The following is a 23,618-nucleotide window of genomic DNA, read 5'->3' on the forward strand; positions in this document are numbered from 1 at the left end:
CAGCAGGCCTGCTTTGCTTTTCTCCTCAGAGGTTGTAAACAGCTTAAGTGCCCACAGTTATAAGCTGTGACACAGCTTTTTGTAAGCAAGCCCTTTTATTCATAGGGTGAAAGCATTACAGAGAAAACATATAAAAACCTACATGTATGCTAATAAGCTTACCAGAAATCACCCCAATGCTGACAAGGGCTCTGTAGGAGTCAGTCTTTCAAACTCCAACAGGTTTTTGTGGTTAAGATTATAACTTAGCTCAGGACTAGCGCACACATGAATTTTTGTTTCTCCTTTATACAGGTTAGACCTCTCATCCTGTCTTCATGTAACAGGTGTTGAGCAGACTAAGGTCCCCTCCTCAGGGTGAAGTTTCAAAAGGCTGAGTTCTTGCATAACTAGAAGGGGTACATTTACATATACCTTCCCCGAGAAATGCACTGAACTTTAAAAGTTCATTCATGTCTGGCACATTGTTTTGTATAGTTAGGGCCCTACCAAATTTACGGTCCATTTTGGTCAATTTCACGGTCATAGGATTTTAAAAATGATAAATTTCATGATTTCAGATCTTTAAATCTGAAATTTCACAGTATTTTAACTGTAGGGGTCTTGATACAAAAAGGAGTTGGGGGTTGGGGGGAATCTCAAGGTTATTGTAGAGGGATTACAGTACTATTAACCTTACTTCTGTGTTGCTGCTGGTGGTGGTGATGCCTTCAGAGCTGGGTGGCTGGAGGGTGGCTGCTGGCCACCTGGGAGCCCTGGTCTGAAGGCAGGGTCGCTGCCAGCAATAGCACAGTAGTAAGGATGGCGTGGTATGGTATTCCCACTCTTACTTCTGTCCTGCTGCCTTCAGAGCTGGGCCATGGTCAGCAGTCGCCACTCTGGCCACCCTCCTCTGAAGGCAGCAGAAGTAAGGATGGTGTGGTATGGTATTGCCACCCTTACTTTTGCGGTGCTGCTAGCGGGGCGCTGCCTTCAGAGCTGGGTGCCCGGCTAACAGCTACCACTCTCCAGCTGCCCGGCTCTGAAGGCAGTGCAGAAATAATGGTGGCAATACCGTGACACTTCCCACCCCCAAAATAACCTTGCAGCCCCCTTTGGGTCAGGACTCCCAGTTTGAGAAACGCTAGTGTCCCCCTTGAAATCTGTATAGAATAGGGTTAAAGCACACAAAAGACCGGATTTCACGGTCTATGATGCATTTTTCCTGGCCGTGAATTTGGTATGGCCCTACATATAGTCCTTTGAAATGCATAACACTTCTCAGGGTTTACATTAATCATGTTCCCTTCCTTTCTCTTCCCCCCCCCCCCCCCAAGACATCAGTCCCATAATAGATAAATACAGTGAACTCGTAAAAGACTGAATTCAGTAAAGTTTGTCAGTGCTGTATATATCATTGCGGAATAAGGAGGAGAGTTGGGTACACTCCTGTTGGAGCATAGACTCCGACCTACGCTAAAAAAAATTGCCATTGTAATTTCCTGGCAGGCTTGTAACACTACACATCAATCTTCAGCTTTGCTAGCTCCAATGCACAAATGTTCACACCACTTCTGGAATTACATTTGCTCTGAGCAAGGCTGATGTCCATGACCAGTGCAGAGCTAGCAAAGGCAGCAAGGGCGGATTATGTAGCTGTTTTGGTTTACTTGATCTTCCCAGCGGCATCCCTCAATGCTCCTGACCAACCTTTGCTGGCTACTTTTACAGCTGAGAGCACCTGTCATGTCAAGTTGGCTGCATGGTCTTGTACTTGGATTATAAAGATCTTTGGGGCAGGGATTGTTTTCGTTTGTGTTGTGCCTAGAAATAGTTTGGGTCCATAGCTAGGCCACCTAAGTGTTCTAGTAATACAAATACAGTTTATAAAAAGATTCCTGGAGTGTCACTCTGGAGCCTAAAATGTCTGAGTCAGTGTGAAGCCGTGGAAACAGCTACAAATATGGGTGAGAACAAAACACTCTCTTTGTTCAGAATCTCACCTGGTGGAATAATCCACTGGGTTTTATGGTATGTTACTGTCCAATTTAAGTTCTCAGCCATTTTGACTTTAATTACACCCATGTGGTGTACAGCTACAGTAAGACACATGTCTATGCCATGCCAAGAGACCTAGACCATTGTGATTTCAGAGATAACTCAACCAGTTACCATCCTTGGTCTACAGCTAATCTGCATGCAACAATTTCATTGGTTGTATTAGGGAGACTGCACAAATGTTGTATTACCTGGCCAAACTGCCACCCCCATAAATCTTCTAGCACAACCATCAATGCAATAGCTGCAAACACACAGCCCCTCACTGCAGCACACCCCCCTCATTCTCCACCAACACAAATCCACACAATTTTCCCACACAGTAAGATGACCAATGCAGCCTCCCCTCTCCCAATATAACCACCACACAATAAACCCAAATATCACTCTGAAACCTAGAATGTCTGAATCGGTGTGAAATGATGGAAACAGCTACAAGCATGACTTAAGAGAACACTCTTTGACCTGGTCTACACTAGGACTTTAGGTCGAATTTAGCAGCGTTAAATCGATGTAAACCTGCACCCGTTCACATGATGAAGCCCTTTTTTTTTTTGACTTAAAGGGCTCTTAAAATCTGTTTCCTTACTCCACCCCTGACAAGTGGATTAGTGCTTAAATCGGCCTTGCCGGCTCGAATTTGGGGTACTGTGGACACAAATCAATGGTATTGGCCTCCGGGAGCTATCCCAGAGTGTTCCATTGTGACTGCTCTGGACAGCCCTCTCAACTCAGATGCATTGGCCAGGTAGACAGGAAAAGAACCGCGAACTTTTGAATCTCATTTCCTGTTTGGCCAGCGTGGCAAGCTGCAGGTGACCATGCAGAGCTCATCAGCAGAGGTGACCATGATGGAGTCCCAGAATCGCAAAAGAGCTCCAGCATGGACCGAACGGGAGGTACGGGATCTGATCGCTGTATGGGGAGAGGAATCCGTGCTATCAGAACTCCGTTCCAGTTTTCGAAATGCCAAAACCTTTGTCGAAATCTCCCAGGGCATGAGGACAGAGGCCATAACAGGGACCTGAAGCAATGCCGCGTGAAACTGAAGGAGCTGAGGCAAGCCTACCAGAAAACCAGAGAGGCGAACGGCCGCTCCGGGTCAGAGCCCTAAACATGCCGCTTCTATGATGAGCTGCATGCCATTTTAGGGGGTTCAGCCACCACTACCCCCGCCGTGTTGTTTGACTCCTTCAGTGGAGATGGAGGCAACACGGAAGCAGGTTTTGGGGATGAAGAAGATGATGAGGTTGTAGATAGCTCACAGCAAGCAAGCAGAGAAACTGGCTTTCCCGACAGCCAGGAACCGTTTCTCACCCTGGACCTGGAGCCAGTACCCCTGAACCCACCCAAGGCTGCCTCCTGGACCCAGCAGGTGGAGAAGGGACCTCCCGGTGAGTGTACCTTTTAAAATATTATACATGATTTAAAAGCAAGTATGTGAAAGGATTACTTTGCCCTGGCATTCGCGGCTCTCCTGGATGTACTCCCAAAGCCTTTGCAAAAGGTTTCTGGGGAGGGCAGCCTTATTGCGTCCTCCATGGTAGGACACTTTACCACTCCAAGCCAGTAGCACGTACTCGGGAATCATTGTACAACAAAGCATTGCAGTGTATGTTTGCTGGCGTTCAAGCAACATCCGTTCTTTATCTCTCTGTGTTATCCTCAGGAGAGTGAGATATCATTCATGGTCACCTGGTTGAAATAGGGTGCTTTTCTTCAGGGGACACTCGGAGGTGCCCGTTCCTGCTGGGCTGTTTGTCTGTGGCTGAACAGAAATGTTCCCTGCTGTTAGCCACGCCAAGAGATCTAGACCATTGTGATTTCAGAGATAACCAATTACCAGGGTTGAGGGGGTAGCCACACGGTGGGGGAGGCAAAATGCGACCTTGTAACGAAAGCACATGTGCTATGTATGTAATGTTAACAGCAAGGTTTACCTTGAAAGAGTGTAGCCATTGTTTTATAAAATGTCTTTTTAAAATACTGCTGTCCCTTTTTTTCTCCACCAGCTGCATGTGTTTCAATGATCACAGGATCTTCTCCTTCCCAGAGGCTAGTGAAGATTAGAAAGGAAAAACACACTCGTGATGAAATGTTCTCTGAGCTCATGCTGTCCTCCCACACTGACAGAGCACAGACAAATGCGTGGAGGCAAATAATGTCAGAGTGCAGGAAAGCACAAAATGACTGGGAGGAGAGGTGGCGGGCTGAAGAGAGTAAGTGGTGGGCTGAAGACAGGGCTGAAGCTCAAATGTGGCGGCAGCGTGATGAGAGGAGGCAGGATTCAATGCTGAGGCTACTGGAGGATCAAACCAGTATGCTCCAGTGTATGGTTGAGCTGCAGGAAAGGCAGCTGGAGCACAGAGTGCCGCTACAGCCCCTGTGTAACCAACCGCCCTCCTCCCCAAGTTCCACAGCCTCCACACCCAGACGCCCAAGAACGTGGTGGGGGAGCCTCCGGCCAACCAGCCGCTCCACCACAGAGGATTGCCCAAAAACCAGAAGGCTGGCATTCAATAAATTTTAAAGTTGTAAACTTTTAAAGTGCTGTGTCTCATTTTCCTTCCCTCCTACACCACCCCTCCTGGGCTACCTTGGTAGTCATCCCCCTATTTGTGTGATGAATGAATAAAGAATGCATGAATGTGAAGCAACAATGACTTTATTGCCTCTGCAAACAGTGATCGAAAGGAGAAGGGGAGGGTGGTTAGCTTACAGGGAAGTAGAGTGAACCAAGGGGCGGGAGGTTTCATCAAGGAGAAACAAACAGAACTTTCACACCGTAGCCTGGCCAGTCATGAAACTGGTTTTCAAAGCTTCTCTGATGTGTACCGCGCCCTCCTGTGCTCTTCTAACTGCCCTGGTGTCTGGCTGTGCGTAACCAGCAGCCAGGCAATTGGCCTCAACTTCCCACCCCGCCATAAACGTCTCCCCCTTACTCTCACAGATATTGCGGCGCGCATAGCAAGCAGTAATAACAGTGGGAATATTGGTTTTGCTGAGGTCTAAGCGAGTCAGTAAACTGCGCCAGCGTGCCTTTAAACGTCCAAATGCACATTCTACCACCATTCTGCACTTGCTCAGTTGAGCAGCTCCTGACTACTGTCCAGGCTGCCTGTGTATGGCTTCATGAGCCATGGCATTAAGGGGTAGGACTGCTAGCAATCCGTATCGCCTGCCTGCTCACCATAAGATGGTTCAATAGGACTGACTTCAGGATTAAAGAGAATGACCTGGTCAAGTCACTTCTAATGTAGTCCCTGTACCCAGGTCTGCCCAGGTGCTCCTGGCCAACTTGGCCAGGAGCACGTCGGACATGACGACGGCTACCAGTCCTACTGTGCCATCTGCTGCCACAAGGCAAGGGGTTGCTGCTGCTGTGTAGCAATGCAGTACCACGTCTGCCGGCACCCAGGAGACATACAGTGTCGGTTACCTGAGTGGGCTCCATGCTTGCCGTAGTATGGCGTCTAGACAGGTAACTCAAGAAAAAAGGTGCAAAACGATTGTCTGCTGCTGCTTTCACGGAGGGAGGGAGGGAGGGAATGGGGGCCTGAGGATATGTACCCAGAACCACCCGCGACAATGTTTTAGCCCCATCAGGCATTGGGATCTCAACCCAGAATTCCAATGGGCAGCGGAGACTGCGGGAACTGTGGGATAGCTACCCACATCGCAACACTCCAGAAGTCGACGCTTGCCTCGGTACTGTGGAAGCACTCCGCCGAGTTAATGCACTTAGAGCATTTTCTGTGGGGACACATGCACTCGAATATATAAAAACGATTTCTAAAAAACCAACTTCTAATTTAACTAACTAATTTCGTAGTGTAGACATACCCTTTGTTCAGAATATTACCAGGTTCAGTCATCACTGGAATTCAGACATTTTTGGCATTTTATGCACAACTTTATGAATTACACCTCTGCAAGTCCACGGGCATTCAGCTACTACTACTAGTGATGCTCTTGGTTCTGTCTGGCCACTGAACACCTCACCTAATACTAGGCAAGCTGGATAGCAGCCTCGGCAGTGCCTGGGTGTTTTCTTGCCCATCCCTACAGTACAGATATCACCAGCCCTTGTGATGTCCGTATCCCCAGATCAACAAGTGAGGACAGATCAATATGGAATTAATTAATGATAGCATTGATATGCATATCCATGATTATAGATCATGTCTGTACACAAGATTCACAGGTTTAATGGTCAGTTTTTGGGGGTAGCTACATTAGTGCAAACCTCTCTGTGCAAACCCCTCTTGATTTGAGAGGCTTATATCAATTTAGCTTAGTTTAGTAAATTAACTGGGGTTTATACCAGTTTAACTAAATCACTTTTACAGAAACACATTTATTTAAATCAGTGCAACTTTTTATGCAGGCAAGGCCTTTCTCTCCTCTAAGGTACTCAGCAATTCAAAGTCTATATAAAATAGATCAGTTTGATAATTTATAGGTTTTTTTTTAAAAGATATAATAACTCTTAAGCTACCTAAATTGGATTCCTTCAAGTCTGAAAGAGCTTTGTTACCATGGCAACCTTAAACAAAAAGAGGCAGGTCTTCACTAAGAACATATATGTAACTGGTCACTAACAGAGGTATTACAATTTTTTTGTGATACATTGACTATAATGCAAAACCTTTGAAGAAGCACTGAACAGCGAATGCCTATGTGGTCACAGAGTAGTCATCGGCTGGTAAACAGTTACACAAACAGCTTAGTGTACAAAAGCAATTTTAAGTTTACACCTGAAATTAAGAATAATCAGGAGCTGAGACAAAGGTGTGCAGTTCCCTTGTCTGCAACAGATATCACTCCAAAAAGATGTTTGTAAACCATGCAAGCCATTTTTTTCCACTTCAAAGATCATTGAATTTTCCATGGACAAAACAGCAATAAACTATTGCAGGAATTCAAGGGACAACTTTTCTCACTGGATGGTGAGAAGGTGACATAAGACACTTGTATTCCAAACGGAACACTGCAAGTCTTTGTCAGAAGCAGGAGGTAACTTTCTGATTGGCTCACATGGGCTTTGCCAAGAACAGGTTAGACAGACCATTGGTAATGGCTAAGAGGCCTTTTTTATGTTCAGTTATTTGATCCTTGAGGCTGAGGTATCTCGACAAAAAGAGACAGTCCACTAGCTGCCTATTGAAGGGTCTCCCTATCCCCCAACACCTTATCTTGTCCTAAGACATATACCATATTATCTGTTTCTTTAAAGTCTTTGGGAGACAATGAAATCCGGGAAAAGAACCAGCTATAGCTGTCAGAACACCTTCGTTGAAATTAACTACCTGAATGTTCTATCTTAAGAAATTAGTTCTTGCAAATGTTGAGATGTTTGCAAATGTTGATACCTTTGTATCCATTTCACCTGATAAATAGATTTTTATGCATATTTTGCCATGTGATAACTTAATATAACCCAGTTAAGTACTTCCCAAAGCATGTATCTGAGAGACAAAGTGGATGAAGTAATATCTTTTATTGGATCAACTTCTTTTGGTGAGAGAGAGAGAGAGAGGTCCTGAAGAAGAGCACTGTGTAGCTCAAAAGCTTTTGGATCAACTTCTGTTGGTGAGAGAGAAGTTTTTGAGCTATTCAGAGCTCTTCTTCAGGACTCCTCTCTCTCTCTCCCTCCCTCCCCCCCTCCCCAAAGAATTTGGTCCAGTAAAATATATTACCTCACACACCTTGTCTCTCTAACATTTTGAAACCAATAAAGCTGCAACACTGCATACAGCATGTAGCTGAGTCAGTTCTGTAAGTGACTTACAGGTATGCATTATACATTTTGTTTCAGTTACAAGCTTAACCATGGTTCTTTAGAAATAATACTAAATAAGTAACTGAGAGCTAAGGTTTAAAGAACTTGCTGCATATATTTAGCCTTACTCTAACAGGAAACTGGTCACAACAAGGTTTGCTCTTGGGACAGAAAGTCCCTGAATAGTATCAATCTAGAAGTGACACATCTTGTGGTTTCAAGCTCTCAAGTTCTCCGTTAGGAGGGAGAAACTCTTTGGCTTGTCAGTAAAATAATTTTACCATTGTTTGAAAACTTGGCTATTGTGGCATAAAAGTCTACAATACTGGTAAATTTGAGATGAATTAGGAATAGTTTTCAATTGTTACTGGCATATTTGGGAGTAAATTGCATCTTAAGGTATGTCTACACTACGAAATTAGGTCAATTTTATAGAAGTCAATTTTTAGAAACCGATTTTATACCGTCGATTGTGTATGTCCACACTAAGCGCATTAAGTTGGCAGAGTGCGTCCTCACTATTGTGGCTAGCATCGACTTACAGAGCGGTGCACTGTGGGTAGCTATCCCACAGTTCCCGCAGTCTCCGCTGCCCATTGGAATTCTGGGTTAAGCTCCCAATGCCTGACGGGGCAAAAACATTGTCGGGGGTGGTCTTGGGTACGTGGCGTCAGGCCCCTCCCTCCTACCCTCCGTGAAAGCAACGGCAGACTATCATTTTGCGTCTTTTTTCCTGGGTTACCCATGCAGATGCTATACCACGGCAAGCATGGAGCCTGCTTAGCTCAGAGTCACCATACGTCTCCTGGGTGCTGCTGGCAGACGTGGTACTGCATTGCTGCACAGCAGCAGCGCCTTACCTTCGCAGCAGATGGTGCAGTAGGACGGATAGCCGTCGTACATCTCCTGGGTGCTCCTGGCAGACCTCGGTGAGATCGATCAGGGGCGCCTGGACAGACATGGCTGTCCTCCTCTTAGAGCACGAAATGGGAGCCAGAGACTTCAGGTCATTCTCTTATTTAAGTTTCGTCTCATGGAGATTCAGTCCTACCTGGAATATCATGCGAGCTGGAGGCTTCTGCCTCAGGCTGCTCTCCCAGCTGGCAGCACTGCACGGTCGTACCTACCCCAGCCTACCCATGGCTCATGAAGACTGGACAGTAGTAAGGAGCAGTTCAGCTATAGGCTGAGCAAGTGCAGAATGGTGGTAGAATGTGCCTTTGGACATTTAAAAGTTTGCTGGCGCTGTTTGCTGACTAGGTCAAACCTCAGCGCAACCAACGTTCCCCTTGTTATTGCTGTTTGCTGTGTGCTCCATAATATCTGAGAGAGTAAGGGGGAGACGTTTTTGGTGGGGTGGGAGGTTGAGGCAAATCGCCTGGCTGATTTTGAGCAGCCAGACACCAGGGCGATTAGAAGAGCACAGCAAGGCGCGCTGCATATCAGAGAGGCTTTGAAAACCAATTTCATGACTGGCCAGGCTTCAGTGTGACAGTTGTGTGTATTTCTCCTTAATGCAAACCTGCCTCCTTTGTTGATTTTAATTCCCTGTAAGCCAAACACCCTCCCCCTTCAGAAATAAAGTAACTGTTGTTTTGAAACCATGCTTTCTTAATTTAAAAAAAAAGATAATGGACAAGATAGCCTGGGTGGGGTGGATGGAAGGACAAGGCCATGTTGCTTATTGTAGCCACACTAAAAATCAAACTGTTTGAATGACAGCCTTCTGTTGCTTCGGCCATCCTCTGGAGGGGAGTGGCTGGGTGCCCGGAGCCTTCCCCCCCTGCGTTCTTGGGCGTCTGGGTGAGGAGGCTATGGAACATAGGGAGGAGGGTAGGTGCTTATACAGTGGGTGCAGCGGGGGTCTGTGCTCTTGTTGGCTTTCCTGGAGCTCCAACAGACGTTTATCATGTCTGTTTGCTCCCCGATTAGCCTCAGCATCGCGTCCTGCCTCCATTCTTCGCACTCACTTAATTCTTTCCTGGCCTCTGCCACTGAATGCCTCCATGCATTAGGCTGTGCCCTATCAGTGTGAGAGGACTGCATGAGCTTGGAAAACATGATCGTGAATGTGTTGTTTTTTTTTTGCCTTCTAATCTGCGATAACATCAGGGACGGAGATGATAGGTGAGCGTAGAAACATTCTACACTGTACAATTCTGGGGGGACTGCATGGTCCCCTGTGCTGCTGAGTTCGCCGTGCTGACCAAACAGGAAATGAAATTCAAAAGTTCCCAGGGCTTGTCCTGTGTACCTGGCTAGTGCATTGGAGTACTGTCCAGAGCGGTCACAATGGAGCACTCTGGGATAGGTCCTGGAGGCCATTTGCGATTGTCGATTTGCGTCTGCACTATCCCAAATTCGACGCAGCAAGGTCGATTTTAGTGCTACTCCCCTCGTTGGGGAGGAGTACAGAAGTCAATTTTAAGAGCCCTTTAGGTCGACGGAACGGGGTTGGTTGTGTGGACGCAGTCATTTTTAAATTAACCTAACGCAGCTAAATTCGACCAAACCGTGTAGTGTAGACCAGGCCTTAGCTAGGAGTATCATTAGGAAGGGTAACATTTGAATTAAATTGACAACTTCGTAAAGCAAAGTGTGTTTTAAATTTAGGCTTGAGTTATAGGCAATTGCACCAATATTGCAGTTCAACCAGTTGTTTAATTGACAAGTTGATAAGGATTTATAGTCCTGTGTTGGTACTCAAACCACATGCCCCAAATATAGTGGAACGAAGGTAGCTTACCTGTAGAAGACTGTCATAAGTCTCAGATGCATTTGATAGATTTTAACATTCCTGTTAAAGTAATTCTTTTAGATTTTGTAAAAACTAGCATCTTGCTTTCTGTAACCAATTTTTAAAAATTCTGTTCTGGCTAATAAAACCTATAGATCTTGAAGTAGTGCTCCAGCCTTTACCCTAAGGAATAAAAATCCAGAGCATCATGACAAGCTTGATATCCATACTGATCAATTTAAAAAAATGTGTTTTGATACCACTCTCACAAAGCACACAAGTATAATGAGAAATAACTTTTTAAATATTTTAAAACATGGTTCTTTGGGATTTTCCTGAATTACACAAGACAATCAGTGGTGGGTTAGCAGACATACAGAGGCACGTCTTCCTGCATCTCTGTGCTTTACTGCGGGATGCCAGGACTGTCTGGGTGCTATTTCAGCAGCATCTCCCACTCTCAGATGTGAAAACAAAAACAAAGTGACTATTTTCAGAGTAGCAGCCGTGTTAGTCTGTATCCGCAAAAAGAAAAGGAGTACTTGTGGCACCTTAGAGACTAACAAATTTATTTGAGCATAAGCTTTCGTGAGCTACAGCTCACTTCATCTTATGCTCAAATAAATTTGTTAGTCTCTAAGGTGCTCCGAGGTACTCCTTTTCTTAAAGTGACTGTTGGCTCCCATATACACCACAGTAATTCCACTTATCTCTGCATGGTGCTCAAGCATCTCTCCCTTTTGCCTGTGAGAAGTGATGCATCCGCTGGGGCTCCTCTTCCTTAAGTGGGGAATGGATCACATAGAACGGCCTAGAGGGGATATCCTGCCTGCAGACCAGGGGCAGATGGCTCCTGTTCATTTCGAGTTCCTAAAGGGAAACAGAGGGGAAGTAGTTCAGCTGCAAAACAAAAACAAACAAAATTAAAACTAAAAGATGGGGAGAATAAAAAGCTGCTTATCACTGGTTTCTGCACAGACCCCACCTGCCCAAAAAAGCAGGGTGCCCACTGTAATAACTACCAGTGCCTCTGGCACTGGGTGCAGAAGGAAAAGGTGCCTCATCATGACATCCGCTAGAGTGATGGCAGAGCCCTGACAATGAGTGGGCAGCTCACGCAGGAAGTAGGAGGCAAAACAAAATGTGGAAAGGACAAAATGCGCAAATATTCCATAAACTTCGTGCATTTGCACAGGGAGCTGTACTGGGCATTTGCAGTAGTCTAGGGTACAGCAATCTATATAACCTACAGTGCTTGCTGTGGGAATGCCTTATGTGGACATAGTACATCATGAGCAGGCTGAAACAAATGCCTAATGCAAATGCTCTGCACCCTTGAAACCTGAGTAGTTTAACTGTACCTGGGGCCAGTTGCAGTGGTGCTGTTATCTAAAGTAAATGCAACCCTGGATTGTCTCGTTCAAACTCTTATAGCTTTAATTGGAGACCTTGAAACAAGTGAAGGGTATGGAAAACCTTGCAATTATGTATGATAGCTTTTCCAAACAGCAATGGTATAGTTAATGCACTCAGGGTATGTCTACACTATGAAGTTAGGTCGATTTTATAGAAGTCAATCTTTAGAAAGCTGTTTTATACAGTTGATTGTGTATGTCCCCACTAAGCGCAGTAGGTCGGTGGAGTGCGACCTCAATACCGTGGCTAACATCGACTCATGGAGTGGTGCACTGTGGGTAGTTATCCCACAGTCCCCGCTGCCCATTGGAATTCTGGGTTAAGCTCCCAATGCCTGATGGGGCGAAAACATTGTCACCGGTGGTTTTTGGTACATGTCGTCAGTCTCCCCTTCCTCCTTGAAAGCAACGGCAAACAATCGTTTTGTGTCTGTTTTCCTGGGTTACCCATGCAGACGCCATAACACGGCAAGCATGGAGCCCGCTTGGCTCAGCACTGCTGTTGTGAGCATTGTAAACACCTCGCACATTATCCTGCAGTATGTGCAGCACCTGGCGAGGAGACGCCAGCATGAGGACGATTGTGAGGAGGACATGGACACAGACGTTCCTGAAAGCACGGGATCTGGCAATTGGGACATCATGATGGCAGTGGGGCAGGTTGATACAGTGGAACACCGATTCTGGGCTCTGGGCCCTGCAAACAAGCACAGACTGGTGGGACCGCATAGTTTTGGAGGTATGGGATGATTCTCAGTGGCTGCAAAACTTTTGCATTCATAAGGCCACTTTCATGGAATTTTGAAAAAAGAAAAGGAGTACTTGTGGCACCTTAGAGACTAATCAATAAATTGGTTAGTCTCTAAGGTGCCACAAGTACTCCTTTTCTTTTTGCGAATACAGACTAACACGGCTGTTACTCTGAAACATGGAACTTTGAGTTACTTCCCCCGCCCTGAAGCACAGGAATACCAAGATGAGACCTGCCCTGACAGTTAAGAAGTGAGTGGCGATAACCCTGTGGAAGCTTGCAATGCCTGACTGCTACTGGTCAGTCGGGAATCAATTTGGAGTGGGCAAATCTACTGTGGGGGCTGCTGTGATTCCAGTAGCCAAGGCAATTTGTGACCTTCTGCTAACGGGTAGTGACTCTGAGAAATGTGGAGGTCATAGTGGATGGCTTTGCTGCAGTGGGGTTCCCTGACTGTGGTGAGGCGATAGACGGAACGCATATCCCTATCTTGGCACCGGACCACCTTGCCAATGAGTATATAAACCACAATGGGTACTTCTAAATGGTGCTGCAAGCACTGGTGGATCACAAGGGACATTTCACCAACATCAACGTGGGATGGCTGGGAAAGGTGCATGACACTCGCATCTTTAGGAACTCCGGGTTGTTTGAACAGCTGCAAGAAGGGACTTACTTCCTAGACCAGAAAATTACCATTGGGGATGTTGAAATGCCAATAGTTATCCTTGGGGACCCAGCCTACCCCTTGCTCCCATGACTCATGAAGCCGTACACAGGCAGCCTGGACAGTAGTAAGGAGCAGTTCAACTACAGGCTGAACAAGTGCAGAATGGTGGTAGAATGTGCCTTTGGACGTTTAAAAGCTCACTGGCGCTGTTTGCTGACTGAGTTAGACCTCATTGCAACCAACATTCCCATTGTTATTGCTACTTGCTGTGTGCTCCATAATATCTGTGAGAGTTAGGGGGAGACGTTTATGGCGGGGTGGGAGGTTGAGGCAAATTGCCTGACGGCCAGTTTTGAACAGCCAGAGACCAGGGCAATTAGAAGAGCACAGCTAGGCGCGTTGCGCATCAGAGAGGCTTTGAAAAACCGTTTCATGACTGGCCAGGGTACGGTGTGACAGTTGACTTCCTCCTGCTCTGAAAGGATCTAAGGGAGGAAGGAGGCTTTTTGTGGTTCACATTTTTGCTAACTAGAGAATGAAGCAAAGTGTTGAATCTTTTTTTCCCCCAGACAATCTGCCTGCGTTCTCCACTGGCGTGGTGGTAGCAATAGCCATTGGTGTGACTCTAGTTGTCTTGGTGCTCATCGCTGTTATCGTATGTGTCGTCAGAAAGAAGAACTCTAAAAAGCATTACTCTGGGTAAGAGATCACACTCTTTTTACCAGTGTTGGGGGGAAGTGAGGGAAGAGTGAAAGGACCACAAGTGGTTGAGATGAGGCAGGAGTCATTTCAGCCAAGTCCTGTCTTCAGCTGGCCATCGTGACCTCCCCAAAGGGATGTAGTACCAAGAGGAGCAGTAGTCTGATAGTTGGGGAACTGTCATTCCTACCAGTGCTCTCTAGGTTTATGCATTATTATTGGTATCTTTCTTTGTAATACTCTTTAAAGCAGTGGCTCTCAAACTGTGGGTTGGGATCCCAAAATGGGTCGCGACCCTATTTTAATGGGGTCGCCAGGGCTGGCTTAGACTTGCTGGGGCCCAAGCCCCACCACCCAGGGCTGAAACCTGAGGGCTTCAGTCCTGGGCGTCGGGGCTCAGGTTACAGGCCCCCTACCTGGGACTGAAACCCTTGGGCTTCGGCTTTGGTCCACCCTGCCTGGGGCTTGGGCTTTGGCTCCCCCACTCAAGGGTGGGGCTCGGGCATTGGTCCCCCCTTCTGGGGTCATGTAATAGTTTTTGTTGTGAGAAGGGGGTTGCGGTACAATGAAGTTTGAGAACTGCTGTTTTAAAGGACAAATCGACCCTCAAGTGGTTTCATTACGGTGCAAACAGGAGACACTTTGATATTTCAATCCATACTAAACAACATCTGCCCTCAGTGATCTTTAAAAATAAAATAGTTGAAATATTCTGTTTTAAATTTGTTATATTATAACATGTCAGTAGTGTGCATTGTATGGTACTACTAACATGAAACATAAGAATATAAAAATGAGGAACTCATTAAATGAAACACAGTATCCAAAACATTTTTTAGAAGTTCTGTTTCTCAGGAAACTTTTTGAAACTGTTTTAATTCGATTTGGAAAGAAAACAAATTTCAAAATGTCCAATTTTTCAGAGGAATGGAAATTGAGTTTTGCCCTGCTCTTTTTGTTAGTGGTGTATTGCTAGCAATACATGGGTAAGACAGAGAATGATTCCTGCAGGAACTAAGGACACCAGGAGAGCAATTAATGAAAATTCCCAATACTGAAACAATGCAGGTTGCAAGTCTAAATTTTACCCCCTGGGGAAAAACGTACAGGCTGGTTTGAACTGGTTCAAAGGCCTTTGTAAGTCATGGCCTGGAAACTATAAAATAACAGATCCTGATCTGGGTCTGTGACCAACACAGAAACAGATCCTGTGGGAGGACCTGAAGTGTATTAGACCAACTAGGTTCTCCATGTGGAAGGTGGGCGACCGCCTGGTAAGCTAGGCTTGTGTATAAGCTTTTTATTATGTTTTCTCTGAAATGCTTTTGCTTTGAATAAATAGTACTTTGCTTTATGAAAGCTGACTGGGTCACTCAATAACCCTGTTGCTGTTCCTGAGAGAAGAGAACTGCAGGTGCTGAAGTCAGACCTGCTGAGGCGATCATAGTGACTTTCAGGGGTCTGCAGCCGAAGACCCCAGTCTAGAGGGAGAGAATCACAGGATTCCACCCCAAGGAAGGTGAGCGCAGAAGGCTCAAAGCTGAAACCTAAGCACGAGAACCTCAAGGAGACCATGATGGGGTCAGAGGTGCAGTTACCTCTGGAACTGTGCCATATGTGGTGGTGGTAGGTGTGGGATCTATGACAGTGGTAAATTTCCAACAGTACCAACAGCAGTGAAAACAAGTATTGTAGAAAGAAGCACCGAGAAAAGTCAGTCATTCAGGGAAAGAGATAAAACCAAGAAAGATGAGTTATGAGCAACTAGGAAAAATCAGCTGGTGGAATTATGCAGAAGCAGTTAAACTCAAGAGCTGATAAAGGCACAGCTGATTGACCTGCCATAGTCTGAGGCCCAGAAATGATATTTCAAGGCCGCAAGTGCACCCAGGTCTCAGGGAGAGATGGCAGAGGTCGAGGGAGACCTTGGAGACTGCTTCCTAGTAGGAAGTGGAGAAGAGGAGGATCACAGGCAGCAACTGTGCTTCATCCAGACTGAATTCAGTACTTCAGCGGTCGATATGGAACAGCTTGCAGTTTGAAGCGAAAAAACTGCAGCTTGCGAGAGGCAGGCTGCGCTTGGAAACCCAGAGACTTGTGGACCGTGGACCAGGAACAGCAGCACCAGCACAAAGACAAACAGCACCAGTGTGAGCAAGGAGAGAGGGATAAGCAGTAGTAGGAAAGAGAAAAGGAGAGCCAGCTGGAGCTTGAATTGGAGAGAAAGTGCTGAGCACTCCCTGACACAGGAGGTGGAGACAGATCCTATATATTTGGTTCCTCTGAAGGCATAGACTCCAAATTGTTCCCTTGCTTTAGGAATAGGTATATTTTTAAATGCTTTTGAAAAGAGTTGTGAATTGAACAGGGTGGGTGTGAGGATATGGTAGTGTCTGGCTTCACTGCTGACAGGGAAGACCTTAAAGCTTTCATCTATGTGGCCAGAGAGGACTATAGAAACTATAAGCAATATAAGCATGTGTTACTGCTGAAGTTTAAACGGACACTTGAAGTGTATAGGAAAAAGTTCCAGGGTGTTGAAAAGAGGCTATGAACTATGCTGAGGTTGCAACCCAAATTAGGAGAGCAGGTCTGGGGACCGCAGCTGGAAAATGGAGGCTGTTTGCATATTCATTAGCCTAACAGGCTAATGTGCTGAGCAGTGGGCTCAGAATCTGGGGATCAGGCCTAGATAGCGATCCAGCTCTACTGGGAGGGAGGCCACTTCAGAGGGACCCCTGGGTGAATGGTGAAAAGCAGTACAAACTGGATCATGTTTCTGGAATTGCCTAGTCTGTCTGCAGAGGCCCAGTGCAGTCCTGGAAAGGTTGTCTATATCTTAACCTTAGAGTTAACTCTGTGGCTTAGTCTCCAGAGGGAGGAAGTCACACGACTAACTTGTTTGGGGCATACAGTGTTCATGCTGATGGGTTTACACCCCAAACAACTGCACGTAGGCCTTAGCAGACAAAGGACTTGAAACTATATAAAATAACAGCTCTGGCCTGTGGTGAGAGACCCTATCTGGGAACTGACTGGCATGACACTGTGGCCAACAAACAGGCCCTGCAGGAGGACCTGAAGTGTATTAGACCTCCCAGTGTTGGCCTCCCGTGAGGAAGATGGGTGACCACCTACTGAGTTAGGTATGTATGTGAGTTGTTTAAGATGTTTTCTCTCGAATACTTTTGTTCTAAATAGATAGTAAGTTGCTTTCTGAAAGCTGGCTGGTCACTGGATAACCCTAACGCTGCCCCTGAGAGAACAGAACATCAGGTGCTGAACTGAAATCAGACCTACTGAGGTGATCACAGTGACTTGTAGGAGTCTGCAGCCAAGGACTCCAGTCTGTAGTGAGAGACTCATGGGATTCTGCTCTGACAAAGGCAGCAGCTACAGGCCTGAGACCTAAGTTGCGTGCCCTCAAGGAGACCATCGGGGTCAGAGGTGCAATTAATTTGAACGGTGACAGTGTCTAAAGAACTCTTCCCCACCCCACCCTGTTCCCAGCTGGAGACCTTGGAGAAAATGGGTTCATTAGAGTCTAATGGTAAGACTGAGTGAAGTGAAATCAGCTGTGTGTGCTCAGAGTTCAGTGTGGAAAGCCTGGCTTCCTTGCTGTGTGTGTTTTCCCCATAACTAAAGGAACCATGCACTGACACTCATCAAAGGTGCTTATATCAAGATTCAAATGCCTTGCTTCAGGTTGTTCCACTCTAGTGTTTTCCAGGTGAGGGATGCCAGTGCAGGTGCCAGGGTTGGGTCAGTAATATTTGTGCATTGTAAATTCGAATAGATTTAACTATTATAGGTTGCCTTCCAGCAAAGTCATCTTTTAACTTAATACTGCTTTCACTGACCATACCAGCCCTGCATGTGTTGGTTAAGGGGAGGGCCAGATGTGCTGTGATTGCTATTAATGTCACTACCAAAGGCTCATGGACTAATTTTTAAATGAAACTACCCCAATTTGTGGCAGTGTAACGCACAGATTGGGATAATGGTTCTGTCTTGAGCTAAAGTGGGGAGGGGGCATTTGGGTGGTGGTGGGAACCCCTGCATGGCCATGCCAAAACCTCCATTCTTCTTCTGACTTTGGTTTTTTTTCCTTTGTGCCTTGATGTGCTGGGATCGGATCCTGCTTATCTTCCTCTCCTTACAGAGATCCTGATATAGACGCCAGATTGGGAATGTAACAGGGCTGGGTCTCCTCTTCCAGTCCCACTAGACACCATGGTAACTAATCACATTGGTGGTTGCTGTTAATAGCTGTGTGTATGTGTACACATTTCCTCTTCCCTCGCTGTCTAACCAGCTAGCTCTGTGCTAACATAACTCCATTGTGACTTGTGCTGGATTGTCCTGTTACAGACTGTTGGCAAGGGGATTTCATTGGGTGCTTGGGTTTCATTATCTTCTGTCTAATTGGGGTGGGGATGCTACTTATCCCAAACAGTGTACCTCAGTCTCTTCTAGTCGTGGACTCACCAGTGGACTAGAACATTAGACCATTCAGAGTTATTCCCTGTGAGAATAAAACTTCTATATTACTGGTGCCTATTCCTCTTTGCAACAATAATGATGGATTTCTAAAGCACCCATCACCATGATCTCTAGTTTCAGAGTAGCAGCCGTGTTAGTCTGTATCTGCAAAAAGAACAGGAGCACTTGTGGCACCTTAGAGACTGACACACTTATTTGAGAATAAGCTTTTGTGGGCTACAGCTCACTTCATCGGATGTATAGAATGGAACATATAGTAAGAAGATATATATACAGAGAACATGAAAAGGTGGAAGTAGCCATACCAACTGTAAGAGGCTAATTAATTAAGATGAGCCATTATCAGCAGGAGAAAAAAACTTTTGTAGCGATAATCAAGATGGCCCATTTAGACAGTTGACAAGAAGGTGTGAGGATACTTAACATGGGGAAATAGATTCAATATGTGTAATGACCCAGCCACTCCCAGTCTCTATTCAAAACCAAGTTAATGGTATCTAGTTTGCATATTAACTCAAGCTTAGCAGTATTTCGTTGGAGCCAGCAATGCCTCTCTGCCGTGTACATTGGCCAAACTGGACAATCTCTACGCAAAAGAATAAATGGACACAAATCTGACCTCAGGAATCATAACGTTCAAAACCCGGTAGGAGAACACTTCAACCTCTTTGGCCACTCAGTAACTGACTTAAAGGTGGTAATTTTGCAAAAGAAAAGCTTCAAAACCAGACACCAGCGAGAAACTGCTGAGCTTGAATTAATATGCAAACTAGATACCATTAACTTGGGTTTGAATAGAGACTGGGAGTGGCTGGGTCGTTATACATATTGAATCTATTTCCCCATGTTAAGTATCCTCACACCTTCTTGTCAACTGTCTAAATGAGCCATCTTGATTATCACTACAAAAATTTTTTTTTTCTCCTGCTGATAATAGCTCATCTTAATTAATTAGCCTCTTACAGTTGGTATGGCTACTTCCACCTTTTCATGTTCTCTGTGTGCGTGTATGTGTGTAATATGTGTGTGTGTGTGTATATATATATATATATATATATATATATATATATATATATATTCTTACTATAGGTTCCATTCTATGCATTCCATGAAGTGGGTTGCAGCTCACAAAAGCTTATGCTCAAATAAAGTTGTTATTCTCTAAGGTGCCACAAGTACTCCTGATCTTTTTGCATGATCTCCAGGTGCACAAACTTCTTAAAATTGCATTGTGACCTTTAGGTACAATACAGACTTGTAGGAATACTCAGTCAACCCCAGAAATTCACTGTAACACATTTTAGCCACTTAAAGGGCTGCTCTCAGTCAGTTTCAGCCAGAGTAGAAGCTCCTCACTGCTTGGTCTCCAGGTCCCCTTTCCCAGTATTCCCCTTTTTACTGTTACGTGTCTGAGATGCTGGCTCTCTAAAGGTTTGATTAACCCTTTGGATAACAAAAAGGTTGGCCTATGAGGAGTTGCATTCTGCTCAATGTCATTGTCATTATTCATGTGTTTGTATTTGCTGCATGTGTTGTTTGTGTAAGAGGTTGGGCATTGTGGGGGAGAGGGGGGTTAATTAGTGGGCAGAAGAGTGGTGTTAAAGAGAGTTCCTATATTTGTTTTGTGTATAGGAAGAAGTGGCATGTTTCTGTAGTGTATCCTTGGGTAAGAGGAGAAAGATGAGGCCAGTGTTCAGAGGAATAGGCTGCTCCTGGGACCAGGGGTTACCTAATGAAATTTTAGAGGACCATTGCTCATGTTGGTTTCCTTAATCCCAGGTCCATCCCAGATATGTGGAGGTTTCCTTCTACCTTCTCTCCCCAGTCTCTTCTATGGAGATTGAAAGGAGCAGGTGGAAAAGGAAACCTAACTGAACTAACTTTAGAGCTGTCCGTCTCCTCCCCAAAACTGTTCCCAGAGTTTCTAAGTGAAATGTCTTTGATCTGTCCTGTTAGAAGTATAAGGGCCTGGAATTACGACCTAGCCAGTCTGTCAATTGTGACTACTATGATAGCTACTACAGGAACTGGCATCCAGAGAACAAGAGATTGAATTAGTCTGGAACCCTAGACAAGTCAAATACAAAAGAATTAGCCAGGAGACATATGGCAGCCATCTATGTAGCATGGAAGAGCTGGTGGCTCCTGCCACTCTTGTTGCTAGATGTAGTAATGGTGAAGTCCTCACTTATATGGGCTGGGGAGGGGGTTATTTAGCCTATGCGCAGTTAGAAAGTAGTTTGTATTCACACCTGGATGTTCTCTGATGCCTCATATGTAGGACAAGCAAGTACATTCCCAGGTTCTTATGGCTTAATCTGGCTTTATTGGGTAGAGGAGAATAGCTGTGATATGTATGAGGACAAGTGTACAAGTGACTGGGTAGGCAGGGAGAATGTGTGAACTGGTTCCAATACCCATTGTGATCACTTTTACTTTGGCATGGCCTGCCACTTCATCCTGCCATCACTCGCTTTTGTTTTTGTTCCTGTTTTTTGTTTGTATCTCTTGAATGTTGTCCTGCAAATTCTGCTCTGCCGCCTCGTCAGCTGCAGTACCTCTGAGAGCTTGATGTCGCCGGTTAAGCAGGCTCCACGGAAGTCACCCTCCGACACAGAGGGTTTGGTAAACCACGTGCCCGCCAGATTGCACCAGGTAAATTTCAGTACTCTCCAGTGCACGGACCTCCCAGGGTGTGGGAAAGGTGGATCCATGCTGTAGAGCGGATGAAGGTGGGGTGGGAGAGGTGAATTAGCTGGCTGTGTTGTTCCATGTACTCAGGCAGCTGGAAGGAAAAGGGATCTGCTCTGTATGGGATTGGATGTAAAGCTGTAGTTGGGGTTTGTGAACTATACTTAGTAGCTTTAGCATTTCCAAAAAGCAGGCATTCAACCTAGCAGTTAATGAACTGACAATGAGGTATATATCCCCTTTGGCCTTGTCCTCTCTATGGGAAAGAGACTTGTTCTTACCTCGTGTTAGTTAACGTGGTACCTGACATGAGGTAAAACCCTAGTGAAGACCTGGCAGTTTGCTGCTTTCGCTTCTGTTAGCAGGTTGAGGAGGTCATAGTCTCTGTGTATGATAAGGTGACACGTGACCAGGATTCATCCCTGAATTTGATCTGCTGGTTGGATCATTAACTTCCCTGGCTTGGACCAGGTACTGACAGGGAGTGTGATGTGAATACTGATCTATGCCCCCCCAGATTGAAATAAAGATCTTCTTACATGTGAAAACTACAAAACTACCTTATCTTCACTAGCATTTTACCTCATGTCAGTTAGCCCATGTTAACTAACATGAGGTAAGAACATACCTCTTTTTCCTAGTGCAGATGCACCCTAAGACTCTGTCTACACAGTAGCTGGGAGGTGTAATTCCCAGTTCAGGTAGATGTATATGTGCTAACTCTGCTTAAGATAGTGCTCTAAAAATAGCAACGAGCCCATGGCAGCATGGGCAACGGCTTGGGGTAGCTGTTTGAGTAAGTACCTAGGATCTTGGACAGGGTTGTACTCTTGCAGCTAGCCGAGCTGCTGCCCGCACTGTTGCAGCCACGCTGCCTTTTTAGTGTGTCAGCTCAAGCAGAGCTAGCACATACGTCTTCCAGAGTTGCGCCTTCCAGCCGCAGTGTGGATGTAGCCTAAGTGGTGAATAGGCCTGTGTTTGAAAGAGTGAGTCAATGCAATTGAAGCACGAAACAGTAACGGTCGGCCTGTGAGCATGATGCCTTTGGCTCCTGTGTGTTCATTCAACCTTGTGGACGTCTAACAGTTCATTTCACCCTCCTGGGGCTTTGAACCTCTTTGGTTCCACTCAACAATTGAAGGCAGAATCTGATACTGACCTCAACAATCATCCCACAGAAAATGAAAAGTGCCTTCATGAGTTATGGGAAAACTCGAGTGGAAAGCCTAGAAACCTCTCCAACAGGGACACTATATAATATGGGTGTGAGTTGGCAAGAATGTTCAGGACTCCTTGCTACATCTACATTACAGCACTTGCAGCAGCACAGCTGCGCTGCTGAGGCACTTCTGGTGAAGATGCTCTAAGCCAATTGGAGAGAGGTGGTAGCTATATCAACAGGAGAGGGCCCTCCCGCAAGATAGTGCTGTCTGCACCGGGGCTTAGGTTGGTGTAATTTATGTTGCTTAGGTGTGTGGATTATTCACACTCGTGGCTGATATAAGCTATACCGAAGTAACCTGTAAACAAGTACCTTGTACACAAGGTCCTTGTAATGCATAACTAGATGTCTGACTGGAGCTGACTGAAGAAATGAGACCTAATAATTGAAATGAGTGATCTGTATGAACACTCTAAACGTACTGTATGAAATCTTTTATGTTAATAATGCTAAGCACTTCATAGAGGAGAATGAAGGCAAAGTCCCTGGCCCATAGCGTTTACAGTCTACGTGTATGAAAAGCCACAGTGTGACATTCTGAAAAGGAAGATTAGGTGGCTTAATAGATCTGTATTTCTGGTGACTTTGAATTTTAGCCATGGTGTTAGCTGGAGGACTTGTAAGTGTTTGTAAAGGAAGCATACTTGTAGTTTTCAGAACTGTTTCTTAATTTTGAAAATCACTTTGTATTCCCTTTGGATGGAGTTTAATAGATTAATAGATTTTTTTTTGACTGCGTCCAAGAACAGATGAATGAAGATAAAACTTTCCTTTCAGCTAGAGTCAAAATTAAATATTTCAGATTTATAGTAATGTTGGGCTGCCCTGTCCAAGGAGGTAGGCGGGAAGCATGAGGCTATTGGTTTGAGCTGGGGTAAGCAAAGTGGTAGGAGGGGCATAGTTTGAGAGAGATGAAGCAAGAAAAGCTTGTCTAGACTAGGAGAAAAGGTATTCTTAAAATCAATAGTTAATCCATTAAGTGGAGCTTAAAATGGGTTAGCACCTAGTGTAGACAGGATTTAACATATTTGAAAACATGTTTTCCAATTGTGGTGAGTCTAGGCTTTCCTCTAGGTTTAACCTTGACTAGTTAAATGGAGGTAAAAGATAC

The 23,618-nt window shown here is 45.3% G+C and overlaps 1 protein-coding gene and 1 long non-coding RNA gene across 5 annotated transcripts in view; both read left to right on the plus strand.

Moving 5' to 3' along the window:
* LOC140895389 (DDB1- and CUL4-associated factor 6) overlaps positions 1 to 23,618 on the plus strand; it is a 247,164-nt gene that overhangs the window by 21,112 nt on the left and 202,434 nt on the right. Inside the window, exons 4-5 of one of the 4 annotated variants that reach the window (XM_073305007.1) lie at positions 13,962 to 14,091; positions 21,144 to 21,249. The exons of the other annotated variants lie outside the window; for them this stretch is intronic. Coding sequence (XP_073161108.1) covers positions 13,962 to 14,091; positions 21,144 to 21,249 — 236 coding nt within the window. The remainder of the gene's footprint in view (positions 1 to 13,961; positions 14,092 to 21,143; positions 21,250 to 23,618) is intronic. 4 annotated transcript variants of the gene reach the window in all.
* LOC140895422 (uncharacterized) lies at positions 3,343 to 4,584 on the plus strand. The gene is made up of 2 exons (XR_012154187.1): positions 3,343 to 3,431; positions 4,050 to 4,584. It is a non-coding gene; the product is annotated as an uncharacterized LOC140895422 (long non-coding RNA).

The sequence above is a fragment of the Lepidochelys kempii genome, chromosome 1 (genome assembly GCF_965140285.1).
Source record: "Lepidochelys kempii isolate rLepKem1 chromosome 1, rLepKem1.hap1, whole genome shotgun sequence".
Taxonomy (NCBI): domain Eukaryota; kingdom Metazoa; phylum Chordata; order Testudines; family Cheloniidae; genus Lepidochelys; species Lepidochelys kempii.